Here is a 26,300-nt window from a genome sequence, read left to right as displayed (position 1 = left end):
AAGATTTTCCGAAAACAACTTTGTTATACCAAAATCTTATTCTAAACAAAATTTCTATTCAATTCAGAATCACGGACCACTTTTGTGGAAAAGATTTCCAAACATTGTTTCCGGAAAAAAAAGTCTCTACATCAGTTCAAAACTAATTCAAAACAGTTTTTATTAAACACAGATTTTGATTTATACTATTATAAGTCTTTCTTTTAAAAATAGGTCAGATATATAATTTAAAAACTGAAAAACAAGGTAATTATTCCTTGTAATCATTAAAAAAAGAATAAATAAATAACCATTATCAAAAATCACATTTTCTCGCTTTCATTTTGTGTGTGTGTGCGTGTGTGTGTGTATATATATATATATATATATATATATATATATATATATATATATATATATATATAGCATACTTAAATATATTTAAGTATGTTCATATATATGAGGAATGAGGATGCTAAACAAAAAATTGCGGTGATTGGAGTTTGGGAACAACAAAACCCCAAAACGTTAGCCCTCTCCCTCCCCCCCCCCCCTAGCCGCAAATAGGAGGGCAACACGTTAAGTTTGAATTTTTCAATCTTAAACTTAGTTTATATTCATTGACAAATTCAAATTTGATTCAAAAAACTCTTGTTGATCAGTTTTTATGACTTTATAAAGTTTAAAGCCCCCTCAATTTGAGGGGGTGTAAACTTTTTAAGGTCATAAAAGCCAAACAACAAGAGATTATTGAATCAAATATCAAATTCGTTGATGATTAGAAATTGAGTTTGATATTGAAAAAAAAATTCAAATTTCACTTGTTGCCATCTTATTTTGGGCTGGAAGGGGTGGGGGCTAATGTTTTGGGTTTTTTGTTGTTCCCAGTCTTCAATCACCGCAACTTTTTGCATAGCCTCCTCATTCCTCATATATATGAACATACTTAAATATGGAGTTTTCTACATGTTTCAAAGTTGCTCAGCTCAAACATCAAAAAAAGTTGTCTACGGCCTTGATATTTATATATATATATATATATATATATATATATATATATATATATATATATATATATATATATATATATATATATATATATATATATATATATATATATATATATATATATATATATATTGCTGTTGTATGATTTAGTATTAAAAATACTAAACTCTTGGTCGTTGTAGAGTGTTCAATATTTAAGAAATATATACTTTTTCAAAAACAAAGCGTTTTATACTTAAATTTAGAAAAACCAACTTTTAATGGAACTTAAAGTTTCATGCCTATCGGCAATTATCAGCCATGAAGTACAAAATAAAAAAATAAAAAAAACCGTTTAAAAATTACTAATTATGGTAGAATGAGTTCTGACATTATAGTACAAGAAGACGTAATGGAAAACTAATCTCCGCGATTAAATAAAAAAAGAAGAAATTTTGTTTTGTGTCAACATTTAGAACCTAATTAGATTCTTTTGTTTGGAAGATTGTGTCCTTTGTAAAACATTATTTTGAATTTCTCGTTTAAATGTAACAATAAGTAATTATATATATATATATATATATATATATATATATATATATATATATATATATATATATATATATATATATATATATATATATATATATATATATATATATATTATAACTAATATATAAATTATATATATATATTTTGTTCTTTTTATTACATTATAAATAAGCATTTCGTTACAGTATTTAATATATATATATATATATATATATATATATATATATATATATATATATATATATATATAAAATGATCGTTATTAAATAATAAAAGAACGCGGGAACTCGTAGAAGACCATACGGTCTTGTCTTTGAGTACGCTAAGAAATGATCGTGTTAAAATTTATAAGATATTTACGAGATAAAAAATAATTAATGAAGTAAGAAACTCAAAATATTCCGTTACAAATACAAGATGCATTATTATATATTATAGTTGTTAATGATGCATATATATTTTTTATAAATCAATAGTTAAATAGGGGATAAAAAGGAAGATCACTAAAAAAATATATTAAAAGTATATTGTTACTTCTTCGATTGTAAAAATGAGTTCTTTAAGCTTTCGTTTAAAAGAAAAGTAGTTACTTTGATGAATAAACTCCTTAGTAAAATTTTTTAAAACTATTTTATTCCATAAGAATGGTCCGCGATAATCAATACAAAATTTAAAAAGATTTGTTTGAAAAATGGGCTGCTTAATAAAATTACCATTCCGCAAAATGTATTTATTTTTATCTTTCGATGAATACAAATTATGGAAAGAAATAGGGGATGAATTGGTTTTACATTTAAACATAAAACAAAGAATATTAAAAAAGTTAAGCTCATATATATTAAAAACTTTCATTTCAAATAATAGAGGCTTGGCATGAGTATAACGGTTTTTAAAATATACGAGACGTGCTACATGCTTCTGCTGATAATAAAGAGAATTAAGTTTAATTTTCTTTGCACTACCCCAAGCAATGTTTGCATAGTTTATGTGACAATGAATAATTGAGTAATATATTTATTAAATTCGGAAGCAATCGCTTTTTGATCAAGAAAAAAATTATCATCTACTTTAATAACTGAGGGCAAAGATTGCGATGTTTTTTTAGCGTTACCCGTAATTCCGTTTATTAGTTGCCAAGTGCGTTTTGAGTTTAATTTGTATTTTTAAGTAAATTAGTGTAGTATATTGATTTTGAATTTTTCCTAAGGCTTTCAAGTAGTCTTACGTAATTTTTATAAATGGTCTTACTCTCAGTTGTTTTTGATTTTAAATATTTAATATAAAGTAATAAGTTCAGTTCGGTCGTATTTAAGGTTTTAGTTCGGTTCGTTCGGTTCGTTTCCCATCTTTACTTCAGACATTGATGGTAATACTGTTTTAGAAAAGCGTTTACTCGATAAAACATAGAACTCTAATAAGTATTTTTTTGATTTGATTGCAAAAATAAAAGTGTTGAAAAATGTATAGAAGTAGCATGAACTGCGCTATAATTTTTATGAAAGGCAAAAATTTTTGAAGAGGTTGTTTGATGAGCTTGAAATAACAGAAAGTTCCAATCTACAAAACTTTTGTTTGATGAGCTTGAAATAACAAAAGATTATTTCAAATCTACATAACTGTTGTCATAAAAATAACTCTAATGCAGAAAAAAAAAAAGTTAAAATAAGAGCTATAACATATTTATATAGTGTTACGGTCATACTATATTTTTTTTTCCATTCTAAGGCCTTTCATTGTTGTATGCATACTTTTTATTTTTTAATGTATTTTTTGTTTTATCTTTTTTTTTTGTTTGGTGATATATTTTTTTATCTTAGTTCATATTAGTATTTATATTACAATTTATTTTTTTTATATATATATTTTTTTATTATTATTATTGTTAGTACTGTTTAGGTGCATTGTCTGTCTTATTTTAAATATTCCTCTATTAATCTTTATTTTTGTCTTGACAACTGTCAAAATATGCTTTATTTGAAAAATAATTCTCCTTTATTCTAATGTATTTCATTTCTTCCCTCAGGCGTTTACTGCTCGTGTGTGACCATTCGGCGAATTTTATATATGTCAGAATTATATATATGCCAAAGTTTATAAATAATGCAGAAAAAAAAAAGTTAAAATAAGAGCTATAACAATAGTATTTTGCGATCAAAATAAATGATTAGTACAATTTATGGAAATGGAGAGTTTTGAAGAACTTTTTTTTTTTTTTTTTTTAGAGATAATCAAGCAGATTTAGAAGAAGTAAAAAAGGTATGGCAACATACAAGAGTACTTGCCTAACAGAGTTTGCAGTTGGTCGATCTCAACTAGCTTTTTGAAATTGTCAAACTTGAAATTTATTGACTTATCTCAGACCTGATTTCGCTTTTCAAATAGTACTTAATTTCATTAAAACTTAAAAACCATTAAATTCATTGCGCATTCGCAGAATAATAAGATAAATAGCAAAAAAGAATTCTGTTTCTTAAAACGAATAAGAATTAATGAAGTACTTTGACTGAACTTTTTGAGGTATAATAATAAAACGACAACGGACAATAATGACCAAAATCAAAGTTAGATATTAATTCCTCATTTAGTTATATAGCATTTATGTTAATACTCTTATTTAATTGCCCCCAAAAGTAGATTCTCTTAAATGTGAATGTTCGATTGAGGTTAACATGGATGTTATACTCATTCTAAATTTTCTTAAAAAATATTAATGTGTTTTGTCAATAAAATTTTGGTGAAAACGGTGAGAACAAAAGCAGGTTTTTCAAATTTAAAAAAAAATGCGAATAAAAAAAAAAAAAAAAAAAATTTTTATTGGTTATATCAGCTATCAGACTAAAAGTATTTTAAAACTTGAGATGTATGTATATTACTCGTGGACGTAATATATTAAGTAGGAAACTGGGTACTTATCTATGGTAAAAAAAGCTCTTTAAAAAAACTCTTATTGGCAACTTCTTTACTAAATATATTGTCTATGCATATTAAGTTAGAGGTAAAAAAGTTTCAAAAAATAAAACACTTTAGAAGTGGGATCATAAAAACTGATGTAAGTGATCATTTTCCAACCTTTTTTACCTTTGATTTGATATGTAAAGAAAAATCAAACAGGATATCAAACAAAATAATAAAAATAACAAAAGAGAGATAAATAAAAATAGTATCAACATGTTTCGCTGTCACTTATCGGTAATAAACTGAAAACAACTTACAAACAACTTATAAACAACTTACAAACAACTTATAAACAACTTACAAAAAACTACAAAGCTTACAAAATTTTACTTGTGAGTTCAGTAATGCGTATTAAAAAGCATTTACTAACAAGTAAAAGAATTCAAGTTCTAAAACTGACTAAATGAAAAGATTGATTTAGGTAAAACCCTGCCAAACCATTTAAATACTAATGATAAAAACATTGTTATTATTGATCACGACTGATGTAATAGACAAGTTTGACTTATCTTTTGATGGGCAATTCCACCGTTACTTACTGGACATTTTGATTATTGTAATGTCACATTTTTAGATATATAATTTTTATTTTAACAGATTATATGTTTATATATTTATGAATCATCCAAAAATCATTTATTTGTTTTCCTATATATTGAAATTGTGTTCAGTTATTTTAAGTTTAGGAATTATAGCTGATTATATGCTGTGTTACTAACGGGACGCAAAAAAACATTGCATTAAACCTGTTGTTTTCAGTTAAATATTTCAAGCCAAATATTTAACCTACATAAACTGGCTTCTTAAATTAAATTAAGTAGTTATTATTTTGCATAAAATTATTCAAAAGATTGTTTTAGCTATTTATTTATATTAAATCAAATTAGTTATCGTTACTTACGGGGACAATTCATGACTATAATTTGAAATTTAAAACAAAACAAAAAACACAAACAACATTATTAATCCAAATTAAAAATTTTTAATCATATCGCAACCCAATTATTATTTGGTTTTAGTCTAAATTTATTTATTTATTTTATCGAAATAACTCACGTGAGCGTAAAGTTGCCCTGATGAGCTTTGAAATGCTTTTAAAACGATACAATCAAAAAATAATTTGGGTCTTGATGACATAAGCTCTCAGGTGGTGAAGAAGTTTATGATGTTATTAAATATCCAATACTGTATATCTTTAATCTTTCGTTAAAAAGTGGAAATTTTTCTGAACATTTAAAATAAGCACCCGTAGTTGCAAAATTTAAAAGCGGAGATAACTATATTTTATCAAACTATTGGTCCATCTCTAAACTTCAATGCTTCTCAAAAGTACTAGAGCGCTAATGCATAACACCCTGTTTACATACCTCTAAAATCACGATATCCCGTTTAATGATCAATACGGATTTAAAAAAGACCATTCAACTCAACATACATTAATAAAATTATATAACAAAATCTTGAATGGGTTTGAAAAAAATCAACATACAATTAAAGTAATTATCGATCTGTCAAAGGCTTTCGATACAGTGGATCATGATTACAATAAATCACGAAATCCTTTTATACAAACTTAGTAGCTACCGTACAAAAAATAAATATTTTAAATGGTTTGATTGCTATCTAAACAATCGGCGTTTAACTCGGTGTAGTTAAGAAGGTTTTTAAATTAATTACATGTTTTTTATTTTTTTCATTTTTTTTTTTTACAACGTCAATATATTTACACGTCATTACGTTACAATTCTATGAAATAATATAATATAACGTATAAAGTATATAATATAACATAAGAATACGTAATTTTACATGTTTAACAAAATATAACGTTAAGTTAAAAAATAATGTTTCTTATCATAAAAACTAACAGAGTTTTTTTAAAAACAAAAACTAAAAACTATTGTTTCTTTAAATATAAACGTTGTTGTAAAGGAAACTCGTAGTCTTCCTTCGCTATTGACAATATTTGAAATTTAACAAAATGAATATAGGGGCTAAGAAATATTTAAATAAAAGGATTTGGTATGATACTTATATAATATAGAGTCATTCAAAGTTACCCCACAAATTGGGAAACTTTGAATACGTTTTTTGTAAAAGCAAAACCTATTCAAAAACACATTATTTTCTTTTAAAATTTAATAAAAGCAACAGTCTAGTTTCACATTAATTTATTGTTGCCAAAATAAAATAATATTATTTCATAACAAACATCCATTTAGTATTTTATTTTGTTTTAATGGGTTTTTTTGTTACGTGGACTAGCATAAAAAAAGTCTCATTTGCATCAGTTTCACTTACAGACTATGCAAGTGAAACATCTTTACATTTTGCCAAAAAATCCTTAAAAGAAATACTTTCAACAAGGTCAAAAGTGACTTTTTTTTCCTTTGAGCCCGCTTTTTCTTTGACATCAACATGAAACAATTGTTAAAGTACATTAATTATTGCTTGGCGTACTAAAATTACAACTACCATCTGGCAAATGATTGAAGATGATATTTATATCTAACGGGTAAATCCCATTATTTCATATTTCAAGTTGCTGCTTACCTTTTCATCTGACAAATAAAATGTTTATAAGTAAATAAAGAACAAAGTAGATTTATTTTTTGTAATTGTCTGCGCTTATTTGAACAAGAGGTTTTCGATTGACCAAGTATTGTCCTCCAATAACTTTCAAGAGATCCATAAAACGCAACATCAAGAGATTGCAATATATTAGTAGAATTACCAGTTATAGAACAAGGTGTTTTCTTCACAACAAGATACTGTTTTCTTTACAACAATATTTTCTTTAGTAAATTTAACAACCTTTCACTGTAAAGATTGCTTCAATTATAAAATAGGTACGTTCCTACAATTTGACAAAATACAATAATAAACCAGTCAAAAAAATGAATAGAATCAAACCGCCCTGATTGTATTGTACATTAAGTGGTCCACTTTCGGTTCTTGTTGTTCATAAGTCAGCTTTATAGACATAACCATAGACAATATGACCAGAGGCACTAAACATGATTGACGTAACATAACATTTTGTGCAATGGCTAATTTTTCCATATTTGTAATGTAATGTAACTGTATAATTTTTAATGTAACTAAATTTGTAGAAAAACTATGGATTTTTCATGTGTTTTTGGATTAAGTTTTTAAACTTTATTATACAACGTGGCAAATTGCACCCAATGAACATCTATTAATGTTTTTATCTAATAATGCTTATTGTTGCCAAAAAATTTGAAAACTGGCACTCAGTATAATTTATATACTGACTCGTATAAAATTTTTTGTGTAAAAGTGGGATAATAATGCTATGTAATGCTATATATACTAATATATTTCGCCCCCCCCCCCAAACTAAAATATTGGGGATGGGGCGAAAACTGCATTTAGCTCCCCCATTTCCTAAAAAGTTTAAAAAAAATTTTTTAGATCGCTACAGCGGAATTATCATTTTCCAGTCTGCAACGATTCAATCGCAATTAAGTATCATCATGGAAAAGTATATCCATAAAACTGTTTAAGATACTATCGCATACTAACTATTTTTTTAATGAATGTGTGCTGGCACAAGATGACTAATTACGTAAAAAAGATGATTAACCACTGGTGATAAATAATTGAATAAATAGATCATTTTAATCTATTTTCCTGTATCAAACGAAATTGAGGAACTTTTTCCTTTTTAACATATGTTTTCAGCCCCCTATAACTTTTGCGACCTTCTACACCACTATATATATATATATATATATATATATATATATATATATATATATATATATATATATATATATATATATATATATATATATATATATATATATATATATATATATATATATATATATATATATAATTTAATACTTATCTAATTTTTTCTTTCTTCTAAACAATGTTTCTCCTTTAGTAGATTTATCAGGAAGAATGTCTCATTTAGACCAAGAAAATTTGCTGCGTCGTGAAAGAAAGGGTGAAGAAGCAAGAGTTAACAGCAATTTTTTTAAATAACATGTGCTAGTAGGTTCACAAAGATTAGAGGTATATTTCAAAGCTTTTCTTTCTTTTCACTCTATTACGAATAAAAGAGTTAAAAGGCTAAGAGTCCTTAAGTGTTTGAGGAAAAACCCTTTCTACAAAAGAGGAATGCGCATTAAGAAGGTCCATTCTGTTGAGACTAGGCAGCTTTTAAGACAGCACATAAATAGTTTACAAACAAACAAAGTCTGCATCAAAACCTTACAGCTATTTAGATGCTCGATTAAACAATAAACTGTTGTGTTTAATGTACAATGAAAAACACCCTGGCATCAAAATAAAGTCAGACATATTTTCTTCTTTCTTTGAGGAAAACTTTAGCTTACACTTTGAGAGACCGCAGAGTGATTTTTGCTGCACTTGCAAAGAACTTAAAAACAAACTTAAAAGTACACATATAAATGAAACAGCTAAACGAGCTGCAGCTGCCGAACTGGTGATACACAAAAGAAAGGCATCAAAATTTTACAAACGTCTTGATCTGGAAGTGAAAGAAAAAGAACAGCTTCATGTTTTATCAATTTGTTTTGATTATATGCAAAGCGTCCAACTGCCTAGGATCCCTATGCAAGAAAATTTTTACTTTGAGCAGTTGACTACTATAGTTTTTTGCATTCATGATATCAAGAAGAACAATTCAGTAATTTACCTGTACCAAGAAGGGACTGCCAAAAGAAGTGTTCGATGGTTTTTGACTACTTGAACAGCTTGACATGACAGACATGAAAAGATTTGAAAAAATTGAGCAATTTTTTCCTGTCAGAAGTCACTCTTTCTTACCTTGTGACCGTAATTTCGGTGTAATAAAAAGAGCTCTAAAAAATCACGACATTTACAGCCTCCATGAATTAACCAGCATTGTTATCCAGTCAAGCAAAAAACTCAAGTTCGTTGTTAAAAAATTGGACACCAACAAAGTACTCGAGTTCAAAACTTGGTGGCCAAAGTTTTATAAGAAAATGGTAATGTCTGAGAAAACTAAGACCAGAACTGTACCGAAATACAAAAAAGTTAACTTTTTAATAAGTACGTTGTTGAAGGACATTTCATAGACTCAATCGTGACACACACATTCAGCCTAAAACAACCCGGAACTAGTGAAGTAAATTTACCCACTGCGATTGCTTATCCACTTGATAAAGTGCCAATCAAAGAGGAAAAAATCAAAGTCATCCAAAAGTTGCTGTGATACATTCCCAAGGAATACCTGCAGTTCTACAACGAAATCTTGGAATGGAACAGAAACCTTGAAGGACACGCTCAACACAACAGCAGCGAAGAAGATGATTGAAAACTTTTTTTAAACATTTTTATTGTCAATAGGTTAGTCTTTAACGTACATACGTTCTTATATTGACAAAATATTTTTAATTCTTTTAAATAATATGCATAAAAGCGTGTGTTATCAGTTAAAACAATCTGTTTTTCACTGAAATTCCTCCGACATGCTAAAAGGGCCTCAGTCAAGCACTCTTACCATTATTTTTTCAAAGTAATAAAATTTTAAAAACCTGGCTTACATATCAAATTATTTTAGTGCAAAATTTTAATATTTTTCACTAAAAGAAATGTTGAGTCATATTTGGGTTAAACAATTTTTTGTGTTTTTGTCAAAACCAGTTGATTTGGACTAAGGCCCTTTTAGCATGCGTAAAAATCTGGTTAGCTTTATATTTTTAGTTTAATACATTTACTTGGCTATTTTTTTTTACTGGTAGCGTGCGCTACCAGTAAAAATAAAATAGCATTGACGCCCGCAGAATCTTTTGATATTTCAGATACCATTTAAGTAAGTTCATACCTATGTCAAATGACCTTACAAAAAATCGGGAAGGTGGAGGCCTTGGAATAAAAAAGCCCTTAAAAGTTTTACTTGCCGAAACTTGAGGGCTAGCAAATTAATTGGCGTGTCCGCTTGTGGAATTGCATCAGGAACAAAAGGAGTGTCAGTGTTTGGTGATGATGAGCTACAATGTGCCCTTGCCCTTGTAATTTCTATGTCTGATAATTCTGGGTCTGCAACCATAGGCCTGTCTCTAACGTCCGAAGGCAGAAATTCATCATCAAAAAATATGTCTTTATCTAGAGGCCACACACCACTAGTTTTAAAACCAGACAAAATATTTTGTTTTGTAGAAGCCTTGAGGAAAACTGTGACTCCAAACTCCGCCAGCTGATAAATGGACAGAGTTTGCCCAACATGTTTTGTTTGTCAAGAGTCAGCAAGATTATTGAAGGCGGCTTTTTTTGGTCCAAATACAGCACAGTCTAGTGGCTGTAACTTATGGCTTGTATGAGGTGGTAGGGTAATAATGTGAATGTTATTACTTTTAGCTAATTTTAGGGCAGCATATGAAAGATGACTCTCATGGTTGTCTAATATTATTATCACAGGGTAGTTTTCAGTTGGCCTGACATATTATATAAAATGGCGTATAACTTGAAGAAAACTGTCACTTGTCATTCAACCAGAAGGATTGGCAAGTCCAAAAGAGCCTTCAGGTGATCCATTTAACATGAAGTTTTTAAATTGCTTTCTTAAAAAAATAAAAACGGGTGGTAAAGTGTTACTGGTGGTAAAGTGTTGGCATATCATCCCTATAGAAATCTAGTGCCAATCATGAATCAAATGAATGGGGAGAAACGGACCTCTTGTGGACCATTTCTCCCCACTGGTACCTGAATTGGTTAAAACACTATAAAATTTTTGTTTATTGAATTTGTAAAGCAAAAGTTGTAAGTTGTTATAAAGAAATGTTGGTTTTACAATAATATAAACTTACCTTGAATTCTGATGTAAATCCAATGAAATATAGACGTGCAAATTGGTTAAGAAAATACTTGTTTTGTGACTGAAAAATTTCCGTATGCAAATAAAAAACGTGCATAAGAATTAAGGAAAAGGAAATGGCTTTTTAAAAACATCTCATGTTACTGAAGTTTTTTTATTCTTGTCCAAAACAATATGGTCCACTACTTTTAAAAGTAGCAAGGGGTGTTCATTTCTCCCCACTCTCTCCTAACTTTTTGCTCACTGTAACTTAAATCAGCTTCATCAATTTTTAACCGAGCAGCAAAACCAATATCAATTTCATTTGTAGGGTTTCTAACATTTTTATCCATTAAACTTATTTGAAGCTGCTGGTATAGATTGCTACACTTATTTAAAACATTTTTTAGTATGATTCTACTGAGAAAGTTGTCAACTATTTCGCAAAGTATAATAGCCATTAATGGAACCGTTTAAAATTGCTTTTAAACGGTTTGTCCGTTTAAAAACATTTCAAAAAAACTATTTAACTTTTCAGAAACCATCTCAAAAAATTTAAGTTTAGTTGACAAAACAGAATCGGGAACCATAGCTTTTAGTCTCTGCCAGCTTTTATTATTCGAATCAGGCTACTGAAATATATTATAAAATTCAGGATTTTGAGCGCATTTTTCATTATCACACCACCTATGTCAACAAAACTGCATTGGATAATCAAGTATCCAAGTGATGTTTTCATAGATTGCTTTTCTGCTAGGAGAGTCATGTAGAAATTGCCACATGATTTTTAATAGATTATATAGCTCCCAGCCGTTTGCTTTAGCCCCTGCTTTAAAACTGCCATAAATGATATGGAGACCACAGGTTCCAATGTCTTTAAGAGGATCAAGTTCTTTCTCTTTCCTCTATTTCTTTAAATTATCTAGAAAAAGCAAATTTACATTTAGCCCATCTGATGACACTGGTAGAATCTTTGATTTATCTATATCAGAAATACAATTTAGCAATGTTTGCATAACATCATGTGCTGTCGAGCGCCTTAGGAACTCTGATTTATGATAACGAGTTTTAACCATACTCATATTGTCACCCCAAAATCTAGCTAAAAGGTCCATTTGACCCTTTTGAAAAACTTGTTTCATGGATTCATCAAATGAAACAGTTTATTAAGGTGTATTAGATAGGGAAGTTAGCAACTCTTTTTTAAAAAAAGGGAGCTAATCCGAATGTTGAAATATAATTGGCCTTGACGGGTCCGCATTGAAACAACTTAGCAATGTCACTATCTGGAAACATTTTACTTAATAATTTAACAGAATCAGTTGAAAGATTCATTAAATATTTAGAATACACAATATTAAGGACCCAACGAACTTCAGCTTCAAGTGTAGTTTTATTTATTAGCATTTTATTAATTGTTTTTTGGTGTTCTGCTTTATTTTGAGCATTCTGACATATACTCATCAACTTTAACAGTGTTAGGAGCAGTTGGCATCAATGATTTGATATTGTTAGCAGAAGGAGATCTCTCTATGTGCTTTTTACCTTTCATGTGTGAAGTTAAAGCAGCTTCTCCAGTGTTAGCAATATTAATGTCTTTAGCACAATAACTGCAAATCACAACATTTTTTGTTTTTTACGAAACTAATGTTTATATTTTTCTTTAACAAGCCATTTTACTTGAAAAATACGTTTATTTTTAGGCATTTTCTATTTATTTTATCTGAAAAAAAAAATTGAACATTTTAGGAGCCAAAAAGAATTTTGAATCTCTAATATTTCATAACTTACAGAAATTATACAATCCAACAATTAAATACTAATTGAAAAAATATATATCAACAGTCTATAAATTTATGATTTATGGAAACCTCTATGATGATATCTTTCAAATAATATTTTTAAAACAAATTAACTATGCCATATTGTGGATGTGTAAGTTTTTTTAAGAATCTTTAAGTTACAAATTTCAAAAACAGTATAAGAATCAGATTTCCTATAAAATTATAGATTAGAGCAATTATATTACTATAATTTACTATAATTAATATTGTAGTTGTATTGTTTTTCTTTACTTAAAAACAAATAACAAAATATTATCCCATTTTCCAGGATTTTACAGATTAATTAAAAAAACCCAGGATTTTCCAGGATTGGTGGGAACCCTGAACAATTACATCTTTTACGTTAGCAAATTAGATTTTTAGTCAGAAAATTAACTTTTTTTTTGGTTAGCTGGTGAATTATGGACAACGATGATACAGCATATGACATGGTTTTACTTTTTAAAGTTGTTAATTATTCAAAAACATTTACTAGCAAGTACTTTTTAATTGTGGTACCGTAAAAACCCCTATTTCCGGATGGTTTAGGGCTTAAATTGTCATCACTAGCTCAATATAAAGAATTTTGAAATAATTTTTTTAAATAAATAAACTTCATAACAAGACAAACGATATAAAAAATATAATTTTTGCAATATAAATCTATCTTTTATTTTATTTTTAAAAAATATTGTTTTTATCCGGAATTAGGTGTTTATGTCCCTAATTCCGGATGCGTATAAAATACAGAAAAACACATACACAAATAATACTAACATTAAAATAATTATTTTAATCCATTAAAAAAATAAAATCGTTTAATAAAAAAAGAATATATATTATTTTATACACATTCGTTACAAATAAATTCCATGGTTGGACGATAATCAAAGACACATTCGATGCATGACCAATTTGAACACTGGCCACACGCAAGCCATTGGTTATCAAAGTTATTTGTCCAATTAATTTCGCAAGAATAACATAGAAGATCATCAGATACTAAAATGTTATTTGAAGCTTGAGGAAAATGAGGGTCTTCTAATTGATTCTTTGTCTTTATACCTTTCTTACCTGGTATTTTTTAGACGACTGACTTTGTCTCAACTTTTTTTTTTCTTCTCTTTTCTGTGCATTTTTCGCTTTTTGAGTAGCAGTGGAAATTTTTTTTGTTCTCTAGTAAATTTCTTTGCAGCTTGTTTATCTAATTTTTGTTTTTTTTTATGCTTGTTCAGCTTCATCGTAAGCTATGGCATCCGCTGAAGTAATATTATAATTAGCTGGTCGCTTTATTCTCTCACTTTTTTGAACTCTTTTATTTAGAGTTGGCGTCAATTGATCTCGAAGCATATTTAACACTGATTTGTTTATATCTTTGCCCACTTGTTGAACAGCATTATTCAAAGTAGCAAAGCTTTTAAGCAAAAATTCACGATTTGACATTCTTGACGATGTGTTAGGTGTATTGGTAGCATTTCCCATAACTAATGGACTAGATACTGTTGAAGAATCAAATAAATTTTCAATATTGTTGTTTTCGACAGCTTGAAACACAGCACCAATGGAAGTTTTTTTAGAAGAAATTTGCGAACGATCGAGTGGAAATATACCAATATTTTTGAAACCACTCCGTGCATTTTCAGGTTTAAACCCACCATTTTGGATGAGATCCTTAAACATGGCCGGAAAATGTTAATTAGTCAGACTTTGAAAGTGATTTTTAGTCAAATAACTTTCGACAATTCTCTTCCATGCACCTTTTACTGTTTTAAAAACGCCAACATCTAGTAACTGTAAAAAATGGCTGGTATGAGCCGGCAAACGCCAAAGTAAAATAGAATTCTCTAAAGCTTTTTTTTCAACTCTAAGCTCATATGTGAAGCATGGCCATCAAGTATTAAAACTTTAAATCCTGAAAGTTTGTTTGCGTGAGGCAAAAAAACTGTTTTAAACCACGACAAAAAATGTTCAGATTCCATCCAGCCTGAACTACTACTGTTATAATGAACATTCTGGGCACCGCCTTTGCACCAGTCTTTCATAACATGTTTGCCTTTATAAATTATTTGATGAGGTAAATAATTACCGAATGCGTCACAACAAGTCAAGATTGTCGTCATTTGCTTTTCATTCGATGGTGCTAGCTTTTTAAGGTTTTTTGTTCCTTTTCTACAAATAGTTTTGACTTTGCATTGATCCAATTGCGAACCAGACTCATCACAGTTAAATATTTGAAACGACTTATCGCCTAAATTATGTTCATTATATGCTACTGCTAATTGCTCAAATCAATTGTCAATTATAGCTGGTTGTGTGGCCACAGCTCTAATAGTTTGCATACCGCTTACTTTTCTTGGGCAAATTTCTTTAAGATATTTATTCATGAAACCGGAGTACCATTTTCTAGTCGGTTTGCCGTCTTTAAATAGACTACGTTGGTTTGATTCTTTTAAATAGTTTTTAACAACAATAAACACGTCTTTTCTATTCAAGCCGAAGCCTATATCACTCATAAATTTTAATAAATCAACAATAATAGCTTCAGTGATGTTGCTCATCTTTCTTGGCGCACTTCGATTATTAGATTATCCTTTTGTTCTGTCAAAAAGTGTAGATTTTGCCACATTATAACACTTAGCAGCTTGTACGTATGAAATTTTTTTTTCAGTATTAGCTTGAATAACTAACTGGATTCGACTCTCTCGCTCTTCTTTTTGTTTAAAATTATCCATATTCTTTAATACAGTAATACAATTAACACAAATGCGTTAACTTTATGGATGCTAAAAAAAATAGCTGTATCTGGATTAGTGTCAATTATTTTTTCCCTGGTGGCTATTTTATTTTTTGTTACTTTTATGAACATAATATATTATATTATGTGCATGAAAGTGATAAAAAATAAAATAGCCAATTGTAATTAACTGTATCCGGGACTCAAAAGTGTATTTGTTTTTTGCTGCTGGCTAATTTGTTTATTATTTTTTTAAGTACATAAAATAATAATTACCTCTATCCGGACATAGGTGTCTTTTTTTTTGGCTGGTAGCAAATTTGTTTTTCATTTTTTTCAATTATTTTAAAAGGTAATTTAATTTTTTTTTTTGCTAAAATAATCAGCATAAAATTTTTGCACAAAATAGTGTTTTTACTTTTTTAATTTTTTTGTTGCAAGTCAAAGTTATTTTTTTCCTTTTTTTTTTTTTTAGTTATGTGAGATTTCAAATTTTATGATTGCATTAGTTTATAATTTTTTTTAAATATTTTTCGATTTGTCTGGGAAAGACGTTATTAATTAAAAAAAATTATTCATAAATTCATTATATTAAGGGAGTTATAAAACTTTTTACTAAAACCATCCGGAATTAGGGGTTTTTACGGTAAATTAGAAAAATGAACATTTTTAAGTACGTAGGCATTAATTAGTGCGTACGTACTTTTAAATTGAACCTCCTCCCTCATACTCTATATAAAGGCCCCTTTCCCCCATGAGCGTACGCAGTTTATGGACGACCCCTAATCCCAGTTGTGTAGTTTGTGATAACTAAAGCACAGCGGCCATGAATTATTAAAAAAAAAAGAAACTTTCGATGTCTCGTACTCGAATACACTTTTTTGTTAAACTATATTGTTCAAAAGCAACACATAGTTTTACAGCATTTTGTTAAAGCAGTGCCGACAAAAAATAAACAAAATATCCTTATAAGAATTATGCAGTTTCATGATTTTGATTGTCTCCTTAATTTCAAAAATAACATTTTATAATCAAATTTTATAACTGTAATTTAGGTCAGATTAAACTAATTTAAGTTTTATCTGACCTAAATTACAATTAGATTCAATTAGTAAATAAAAATGGCAGGCTTCTTACTTTAGGGATTGCTTACTATGAATGTTTTTTTTATCTGTGTAAGTATTTAAAAAAAAAAACACCCCTTGGGATGTTTATTTTAAAATACTTGAAAGAAAATGTGCATTAGGTTTTAAGGATATTTTGAGGATCTGGTAATAAAGGTTTTCATTCCATTGTTACAAAAACCACCTGAATTTTAGATCTGATAGAATATTGAGAAATTTTTATTTTTACATTGTTCTAATATAGATCAATTAATCAAAGGCTTCTATGACCTTATAAAGTTTACCCCCTCAAATTGATGGGGGTGTAAACTTTATTACGTCATAAAAGCCGAACAACAAAACATTATTGAATCAAATTTGAAATTTGTTGATGAATATAAATAAAGTTTAAAATTAAAAAAAATAACAAATTTGACTAATTGCCCTCCTATTTTGGGCCAAAGTTGCTTCAAAGTTGCTTAGCTCAAACATTAAAAAAAGTTGTCTACGGCCTTGTAGATAGGGGGAATATAAATATTTATTTATTGAATATTAATATTTTAATGATAATTACTTATTTAAATTAAATAATACATTGAATATAAAAAATTGAGAAACTAAATTAGGTCATTCTTTAACTATTGATTAACCATTTATAATAAACTAATATTGAATATACTTTAAATATTCTATTATTATTATTTTATTAATTTAGGCGGGGATGTAATTTAAACAAGTTAAAATTATCAAGTAAGTTGTAAGTAATTTTGCACGAAACAAAGTAAATTTAATTGAGTTATATTTAAAACAAACTAGTTGACATGAGTAGAAGAACCAATGTAGTGATCGTCAAATACCTAAAATTTTAAATAAATATAGATTTAAATAAAAATAAAATTAATGACAAAGAAAGTATCATATATAAAACAGTGAAAGTTTCGTCAGTACCAAACTGACCTCTTCAAAATACTTACCGTTCTCAAAGTAGTACCCATTTGAGCAGGAGATCTGGTAACAGTTACTCCGGCTTCCTCTAAAGCTTTGATCTAAACATTCAGTAAGATATAAAAAACTCGAATAAAATAAAAATATTTAAAAAAACTAAATTTTAATAATGGCTGCATTCACATCAAATGTTTAGTTCAAAATACTTTTATTATTTGGTTGAAGGTTCAATTAACACAAGGGTGTATAACAATTTTTAAAAATTGCGTTTCAATACGTATAAATGTATTCAATATGATAAAATAAAACAGTAAATAAAATAAATTTGAATATAATATATTTTTAGAGTTGCCTTAAGACCCCTGAAAATTTACTGTGTCAAATATATTTGAAAAAAAAATTACTTTAAAAGTAGTTCAACCTGGTACTCAAAATTATATTAGAATTTTGAAAATAATAGTTTCAGAAAAAAAAATTATTGTTTTCGATTTTATTGCATAAAGAAATTTTTTATGTAAAAGTGAAAAAGTTTTTACAAGTTTTTGATAATATAGATTTTTTTTAAACAAATATTATTTTTATTTCCAGTGTAATTTTATTACATAGAATTTATTTAAAGTTATTTAAATACAGTTTTTAAAAAGTGTTGTTTTTTGGTAAAAACATAAACACGATGTGACATGTAAATTATGTTAGTGTATTCTACAAATAGAGTGCTCGATATTCTTAAAAAACAGGGCTATATATATATATATATATATATATATATATATATATATATATATATATATATATATATATATATATATATATATATATACATATATATATATATATATATATATATATATATATATATATATATATATATATATATATATATATATATATATATATACATTAAATATTTTAATAACTAATGTTTTAAATATGTGAAACGTTTAAAAAAAAAAATTCTTAAACATTCTTATAATCAACATTTATACTCAACCTTATCTTCAGCACCACCTTTACCACCTGAAATGATTGCTCCTGCATGACCTGTAAAAAAAAATTAAATAATATATTTTAAACTCCATATTTATGTTTAAGAAATGCAAAAAGATATTAATAAATCTTATATTTTATTTCAGAATTTTGAAAAATATTTAATTTTAATAAGCAAAAATAGAGAATTTCGGAAAATATTTAATGGTGTCACTAAAAAAAGACAAGTCATAGAAAAACTATTTTTAATTAACTTTTCCTCTAAATTATCTCTTAAATCTAATGAGAACACCCTTGCTGACATAATCAAACAAACATTATAATCCATCATTAGATATTCTCAGCGCGTAAGCTTCCATTGTAAAAATTGCACCTAAACTTTTCAGCAACTTATGGTCTAGAAAACGTGATTCTGTCAAAATAATGTCTCGCAAAAGTATTCTCCAGAATTCTACTATAGTATTCTCCAGAATCCTCTTTAATACTCTCTAAACTATTTAAATGCTTTGAACTGAACTTTGCTTTTTATGCCTACTGGAAAATTTTAAAAACTGTAAGTTTTTAAAATAAGGATCATAGGTGCTGTTACTCTGACCCTTATAACTGCCATCTAATTTTTTACTATTCATAACAAGGTTTTTGAGTCTTCAATTTACAAAATTTTAATATTTTATTTTGAGTTTACCAACTTACTTTCTGACACTCAACACAGATTTCATTTCTCTCCTTCTAGTGCTGACTCATAAATCGTTATAACAAAAAGGTTATATTGTGCTTTTGTTGGAAGCAGTTTTCTAGATTGCTCTTGAAATAAAGTCTGACATGTTGCTTTTCATTAATTCACTTCATAATGGAAAATTTTTTATAACTATTAAACCATTCTTTTCTAACCACAAAATTTAAATTGTCTATGATGTACTACACTTTACTTTATTTCCAGCTACTTCTGGGGTACAACAAGATTCTATACGTTTTTTTTTTGCTTTTTATTTATACTGATGATCTGACCTCTAAAGTTGCTTTGTTTGCTAATGGCTTAAATACAAAATAAATTAAATACATACTTTAGTATATGCGATGACATTTTATATATGCAAAACCATAAAAAAATCATCACTTTTTTTATGGCTTAGAACAGGCAGTCAATTTTAAATATTGTCTCTCCAAGACAACAACTTTGGGTGTGAAGTGGCTGGTGAATAACAACTTAGGCAAAAATTAGTTGTTAACTGTTTTATAATATAAATTACCTATGTGTTGATGTTCCTATAGACAACAAACTTTCTAAGATTTTTACTGTATTTCTTCTTCTTTTATCTTCCACTTTCACTATCTAGAGGATCTATAAACTAATATCTTCATGTTTTCCTGATACACAATATAAAGTTTTTAAGTTTTCTAGCCCCAGTCTGTCCCTCAGAGTTTTAAAGTGTTTTCTGCTCTTTAACTACTGCAATTATTTCTTAGTAGCTCCCAAACAAAAATGGTTGCCTGTAAACTTATTGATGTTTTTAAATATGAAAATGGATAAAACTTACCCATTCTACGGCCAGGTGGAGCAGTAAGTCCAGCAATAAATCCAACAATTGGTTTTTTGTTTGGTCCACTATTGTATTTAAGCAAATATTCAGCAGCTCTCTCCTCTGCTGCACCACCAATCTCACCGATCATTATCATTCCTAAAGAAACCAATTATACTATTTAAACTATAATCAGTGTTATTATTACTCTTAATAAAACCAATCATCATTACTGAAAAAAACAACTTAGTTCTTTATTTAAAACAAATCAAACTGTTAAAATGTTTTATTTTTTAAACAAAATTTCATAACAAAATACATCATTTAAATTATCTGCTAAAACTTTTAATAAAAAATAAAACCTTTAGTCTCTGGATCTTTTAAAAATACTTCTAAACAATCAATGAAATTGGTACCATTGAAAGGGTCACCGCCAATGCCTTAAAAATAAAAAATTAAAGAATTTAATAAAAAAAATTATATATACATATAAAAAATTTCAGACACAAAAGTACTTTTAGTAAGGATTAACTTAAAAAAAGTACTTTTAGTAAGGATTAAAGTAACTCATACAAAAGTTGAGTTCTCTATGAAAACAATTGCTATATATGATGAATGAATGATCGTTTTAAAATGCATACATATAAAGTTGAACACTTTAAATATTATCATTAAACCCCAAAACTCTTCTAGACGAATCAAAACACTGTGACACAACTGCTTAAAATTAATACTAAAAACTTTATTTTAAAAACAAGTATTTAAATAAAAAAGTTTCAATAGATAATAATTTATTTGAATTATTCCAATAAATAATTCAAATAAAAAATATAACACAAGGATGTCGACTTGTCTTGACAACTTGTATGTAGTACCAACTTGTACTGAAAACAACTCAGATAGAAATAAACAAGCTGTGGTTGGTAAACAAGATGGGACTGATGCTAATAGAGTAGGCGTGATTGTTGCTTCTAGGTAATATAGGCCAACAGTTTTGAGGCCAAGACCAAGGCCAAGGCCCTAATTTTTGGCCTTAAGGCAAGGATAAGACCAAGGCCAAGGACTAACAACTCTGGTTTAATGCAGGAAAACTACTCTTGAGTCCTTAATAAACATCCCCACCCATTTATTAATTTTTGGATATTTGTCCCACCAGCTTATTAAGACCCCCCTCCCTCCCCCGTTTAATAATTTTGACTTGTTATCAACAAGTCAAAATTTATATCTCAAAACCAAAAAAAAAAAATTAAGTGAAAATCGGCCATAACATTAGAAAATAATTTCAGTCACCGATAAGAACAAAAACTTTTAGTGTAAACTGGCTTTAAAAATCGTTGACTTAAGAAATCTTGATTTGCTAAAAATGAACTTTTAGTTTATTTCTCACCAAAGCTTTGGTTTTACTCTTTTTTAATTCTTTTTTTGGTTTAAAACCTATAATCAAAACCATAGATTTGCAAAGCTTAAAAAAAGCCCTAAAACTTGGGAAAAGATGTCTAAACCAAGTCAAGACAGATGAAGATGCTGTAACTGCTCCTCCAAGCAAATCAAAGTATTGCCAAGCAGGTGGAGGACGAAAATTAACCATCCCAGATGTCAGACAACTTTTCATTGCGTGGTTTGTAGACATCTGTGAAACCCTTAAATGCCACTCCACAATGAAAGTTCTAGCCAAAAGACCTTGAACTTTACTGATTTGGACACATACGTCAAAGAAAATTATTCTCTTTCAAGAGAACGAATTACTGTTTATACTCAAGTTTGCAGTGACCCTAAAGTCTCACTTAAACCAGAATTTGTGTTTAAAGGCAAAGGTGTTCGGGTAAAACTTAATCCTCCTCAAGATGTAAAGTTTCAATGGGCACCTAAAGGTTCCTTTCGATTGGAACATATGCTCAGTACAATAGCTAATTTACCAAATAGGCACAATATTTTTACACATCAAAATTACGGGATTTATGTGCTAGAGGACTACAGTGTGCACATAATGCCAGAAATCAAAGTTGCCTTACTGAAGAAAGGCTATATTTACGTTGGAATAGGTGGTAGTATTACAGGGGATGCCCAAATTAACGATATAGATTTCCACAGGCCTTTAAAAGTTAAATACTGAGAGTTGGAAAAAAACCTTATGATGGAGCAGTTAACCTAAATTAACTTTAAAAAAGACTTAACCCCAAAAAAATTCCAATGCCATCCAGGAATCAAATGATGCAAATGCTGCTAGAAAGTTGGAATTCGTTTGAGATTGATACTACTAGTCGATTTAAGGCACTGTGGGTAACCAATGCTTTGGACGGAAGCGAGGATTATTTTGTTTCGGAAAGAGTTTTTGCCTTAGTGGGAGAAAAACTTCAAGTATTTCATAAAACCTGATGCTTATCCCAAGCCCAAACTTGAAAGATCTCCAGGGGCTAATAACACCTCCAATAGGAGTGAAACGGAAGCAAGGATACAAAACTTGTGAAACAGAGCCGTTAGATGAGGGAGATGAATTATTAGATTGTGAAGGTGAAAAATTATTTATAAATCAACACGATGAGGAGCATCAGACAGACAAGGAAAACAATACAAATGTGGAAACAGGTACTATAGAAAATCAAGATGAAAACAATCGAGTTAATTTAAATACTGTTAGCTCATCCAACATTTTATTAGGTGATTAATGTTGAGGCAATAATAATTTAGGAAAAGATGCTGTCTTCATTGATGAATTAGGAAAACTCTTAAGTAATGCAGAAACATCTACCCAATTTATTATACATCTACCCCCCCCCCCCCGTTTATTAGATCTGAACTAAAATTCCCACCCACCCGTTTATTCCCACGCTCCCTTGTATTCAGGACTCGAGTGTAGTTAAATGCAGGAAAGTGAAATTTACTTTGCTTTTGTTGCTTTTGATTAGAAACAAAGTTTAAATAGATTTTTAAAAATTTTTAAAAATATAGAAAAAATTAATGACACAAGAAAAAAAATAATTTATAACACAGAATTTCAAAGTTTACAACAATTCTCAAGCCTTTTAAATTCTTTAAATTAGAAAATACTTCCTTACCAACACAAAGAGATTGACCAAGTCCAACAGTACTTGTTTGATGAACTGCTTCATATGTTAATGTTCCAGATCTGGACACAATACCTTATTATTCAATTAAAATGAATACAAATAAATATATATATATATATATATATATATATATATATATAAAATTAACAATAAATTAAGAATATGGCTATTTATATATATTTTATATATACACAATTGGCTATTTATACATACAATTTTTATTTTTTGTATGTATATTGACTGATTTTAATAAGGAAAACATGCATTGCATGTACATAGGCCAACTAACTATAATAGGGAGAAGATGCAATGAGAGTAAATACATCAACTAAAGGTTTCTTAATGGCAACCTTAATGCCAACCCAAACCATTTACTTGATGTATTTATACTGCCTGCATGCTCTCCCGAATAAAACGAGTTGGTGTATGCACAAAAAATAAAAAATACATTCAGTATACATAAACAGCCACATACTTTATTTAATGTAAATTCAAATTTAGTTACAAATTAAATACAGCCACAAAAGTAAGATATTTAGATAAGTATTTACATGTATTCATTAAACCGGCTAAGCACTCATTTACATAAAGATCTTTAAACATAAAATAAAAATACTTTTTTACCAATGCAACCAGGTTTGTGGATATGTCCAGGCATAATTCCAATTTTACATTCTCCAGGCTAATATGATACAGTATTTTTATAATAAAATTTATATAAATAAACTTGATACAAAGCTTACTAATTAAGTCAAATTATTTAACTAGGCTTACTAATAAAACAGCTGAATTAAAGTTGTAAAGAATACCTTAATGATTCCAGGGCAGTTTGGACCTAACAGCCTACTAACACTTTGGCGTTCAAGGACATGCTTGACCTTTCAAATATTTAAAGTCATAGTTGAAAAATTTATAGACATTAATGAAACATCTTAATTAAAGTTGCAATAATAAGAAAAATTTTTTACCCTAACAACCAACCCTCGGAATTAGGAAAAATCAGGTCAACAGAAAAAATATGTAACATATGTAAGGTCTTACTATAAAACAAAGAAACGAGGTCGGCAACTTTTTGCCGACCTCAAACACTTAAAGGTCAGCAGTTAAGTCAGCATTGTTGAATGTCGACCCTAATTCCGAGGGTTGAACAACATTAAATAAATATATACTAAAATACAAATATATAAAATATACAAATGAAAATTAGTGAGAAATTCTTTAACCACTTACTTTGACCATATCTTGCTGAGGAATTCCTTCTGTTATGCAAACAATTAATCCAACTTCTGCTTCTATTGCTTCTATAATTGCAGCAGCTGCTCCAGGTGGTGGTACATATATAACGCTAGCATCACATTTTGTGTTTTCTTTAGCCTAATATAAGGAGGCTTTTAATTTGTTTAAACCAAATTTAAAATGCATACATATAAAGTTGAACATTTAAATATTATCATTAAACCCCAAACCTCTTCTAAACTGATCATAACACTGTGACACAACTGATCTAAACACTGTGACACAACTACTTAAAATTAATATTAAAATTTTTATTTCAAAAACAAGTGTTTAAATAAAAAAGTTTCAATAGATATTGGTTTATTTGAACTATTCCGATAAATAATTCAAACCAAAAAGATAACACAACTATGCCTACATGTCTAGACAACCTGTATCTAGTACCAACTTGTACTGAAAACGACTCAGAAATACACAAGCTGTGGTTGGTAAACAAGATGGGATTGATCTTATAGACTAGGCGTGGTTGTTGCTTCTAGGTGAGGTGTTATTAGCATACAAAGTTGTTGCTAGTTGTAGTAAGTGTTGTAAACAATATTAAGTGTATAGAAAATAAAACAAGTTTCAAATAAAATGAGTACAAAATTTAAACAGCATAAGGGGCCATCCATATATTACGTACACACCAAGGGATGAGGGGTGTCCCAACAAATGTATGTATGCAAACTCAAAGGTGTTGATGAATTGATGTGGCAGTTCGCGTTCACATGTCAATTAATAAAAGGTGAACGCCTTTCACATTCATGGCCTGTTAAGGTTATAAAGGTTGAACAGCGCAAAAAAAAAAGTGATCACATTCGCGTACCTGAATGGATTTTGGGGAAGGGGGTTAGACCACTGAGCATATGAAACTTATATGGATGAGGAGAAGTTGGGAAAGGGGAAGGTAAGACCACTAAACGTAAGTACACATGGGAAGGAGGGGGCAGGAAGAATATAACAATGTACGAGGTGCAACAGGGTGGAGGAGTCCAAATCTGGATATTTTTGCGTACGTAATATATGGGCCGTAAGTACAAAATTACAATCATCTCACATTTCTTGAAAATAATCAAGTTTAATTTTTACTTAAGCTTTTGAAATTTTTATTTTTTTTGCAATCAAATTCAAACTAGATAGATGTGCTCTTTTACTTTCTTTTAATTTTTTTTTACTATACTACTAATTTTTAAAAACATATATAATAATACCAAGCTGAAAAATATGTACAAAAATCTGTGTAGAAAAATTCTAAAACACTTTTTTTCTGACATTTTCATTTCTTCGAAAACATATTGATCTGGCACTTAACATCCTGCACATTTAAAGACTAATCAGTTTTCATAATCATAATTTTGTCATCTGAGTACTTCTAAGCAGATTAGATAAAAACCAAAATACTGAGTAGGCTGTTATATGTACCAGTTTTCTTTAACTCTTGCTTTATCATAAAATTTTTTTACTCAATTTCAAAAGACTTATGTTCAAATTTTTGCTAGAAATAATAGTGACAAGGATAAAAACAATAGCAACAAGGATAGAAACAATAACGACAAGTATA

The 26,300-nt window shown here is 28.5% G+C and overlaps 2 protein-coding genes across 2 annotated transcripts in view; both read right to left on the bottom strand.

The window, feature by feature from the left end:
* Window positions 1-14,951: 14,951 nt before the first annotated feature.
* On the bottom strand, window positions 14,952-15,665 carry LOC136078441 (uncharacterized). The gene is made up of 2 exons (XM_065794214.1): window positions 15,449-15,665; window positions 14,952-15,355 (listed from the first exon to the last, which is right to left on the bottom strand). Exons 1-2 carry the CDS (start codon window positions 15,663-15,665, stop codon window positions 14,952-14,954), a joined length of 621 nt encoding a protein of 206 aa, XP_065650286.1.
* A 2,061-nt stretch (window positions 15,666-17,726) lies between these two features.
* The window catches only part of LOC100212510 (succinate--CoA ligase [ADP/GDP-forming] subunit alpha, mitochondrial), a 29,123-nt gene continuing 20,549 nt past the window's right edge, over window positions 17,727-26,300 (bottom strand). The window contains exons 4-12 of the mRNA XM_065792271.1: window positions 24,695-24,838; window positions 24,274-24,342; window positions 24,089-24,146; window positions 23,453-23,536; window positions 20,759-20,836; window positions 20,415-20,555; window positions 18,881-18,930; window positions 17,919-17,990; window positions 17,727-17,801 (exon numbers count right to left, since the gene is read on the bottom strand). Of these exons, the coding sequence (XP_065648343.1) occupies window positions 17,757-17,801; window positions 17,919-17,990; window positions 18,881-18,930; window positions 20,415-20,555; window positions 20,759-20,836; window positions 23,453-23,536; window positions 24,089-24,146; window positions 24,274-24,342; window positions 24,695-24,838 (741 nt within the window). The 3' untranslated portion in view covers window positions 17,727-17,756. The remainder of the gene's footprint in view (window positions 17,802-17,918; window positions 17,991-18,880; window positions 18,931-20,414; window positions 20,556-20,758; window positions 20,837-23,452; window positions 23,537-24,088; window positions 24,147-24,273; window positions 24,343-24,694; window positions 24,839-26,300) is intronic.

Source organism: Hydra vulgaris, chromosome 03 (genome assembly GCF_038396675.1).
Source record: "Hydra vulgaris chromosome 03, alternate assembly HydraT2T_AEP".
Taxonomy (NCBI): domain Eukaryota; kingdom Metazoa; phylum Cnidaria; class Hydrozoa; order Anthoathecata; family Hydridae; genus Hydra; species Hydra vulgaris.
Note: the sequence above shows the minus strand (reverse complement) of the source record. Positions and strands in the feature narration are given on the sequence as shown.

What these genes read in the sequence shown, in the direction of transcription:
- LOC136078441 (XM_065794214.1), bottom strand. Translation starts at nt 15,665, where the DNA reads ATGAGCAACATCACTGAAGCTATTATTGTTGATTTATTAAAATTTATG. An exon ending in TTGCCCAAGAAAAGTAAGCG is followed by an intron (nt 15,356 to 15,448) that starts GTATGCAAACTA and finishes AACATAATTTAG; the next exon opens with GCGATAAGTCGTTTCAAATA.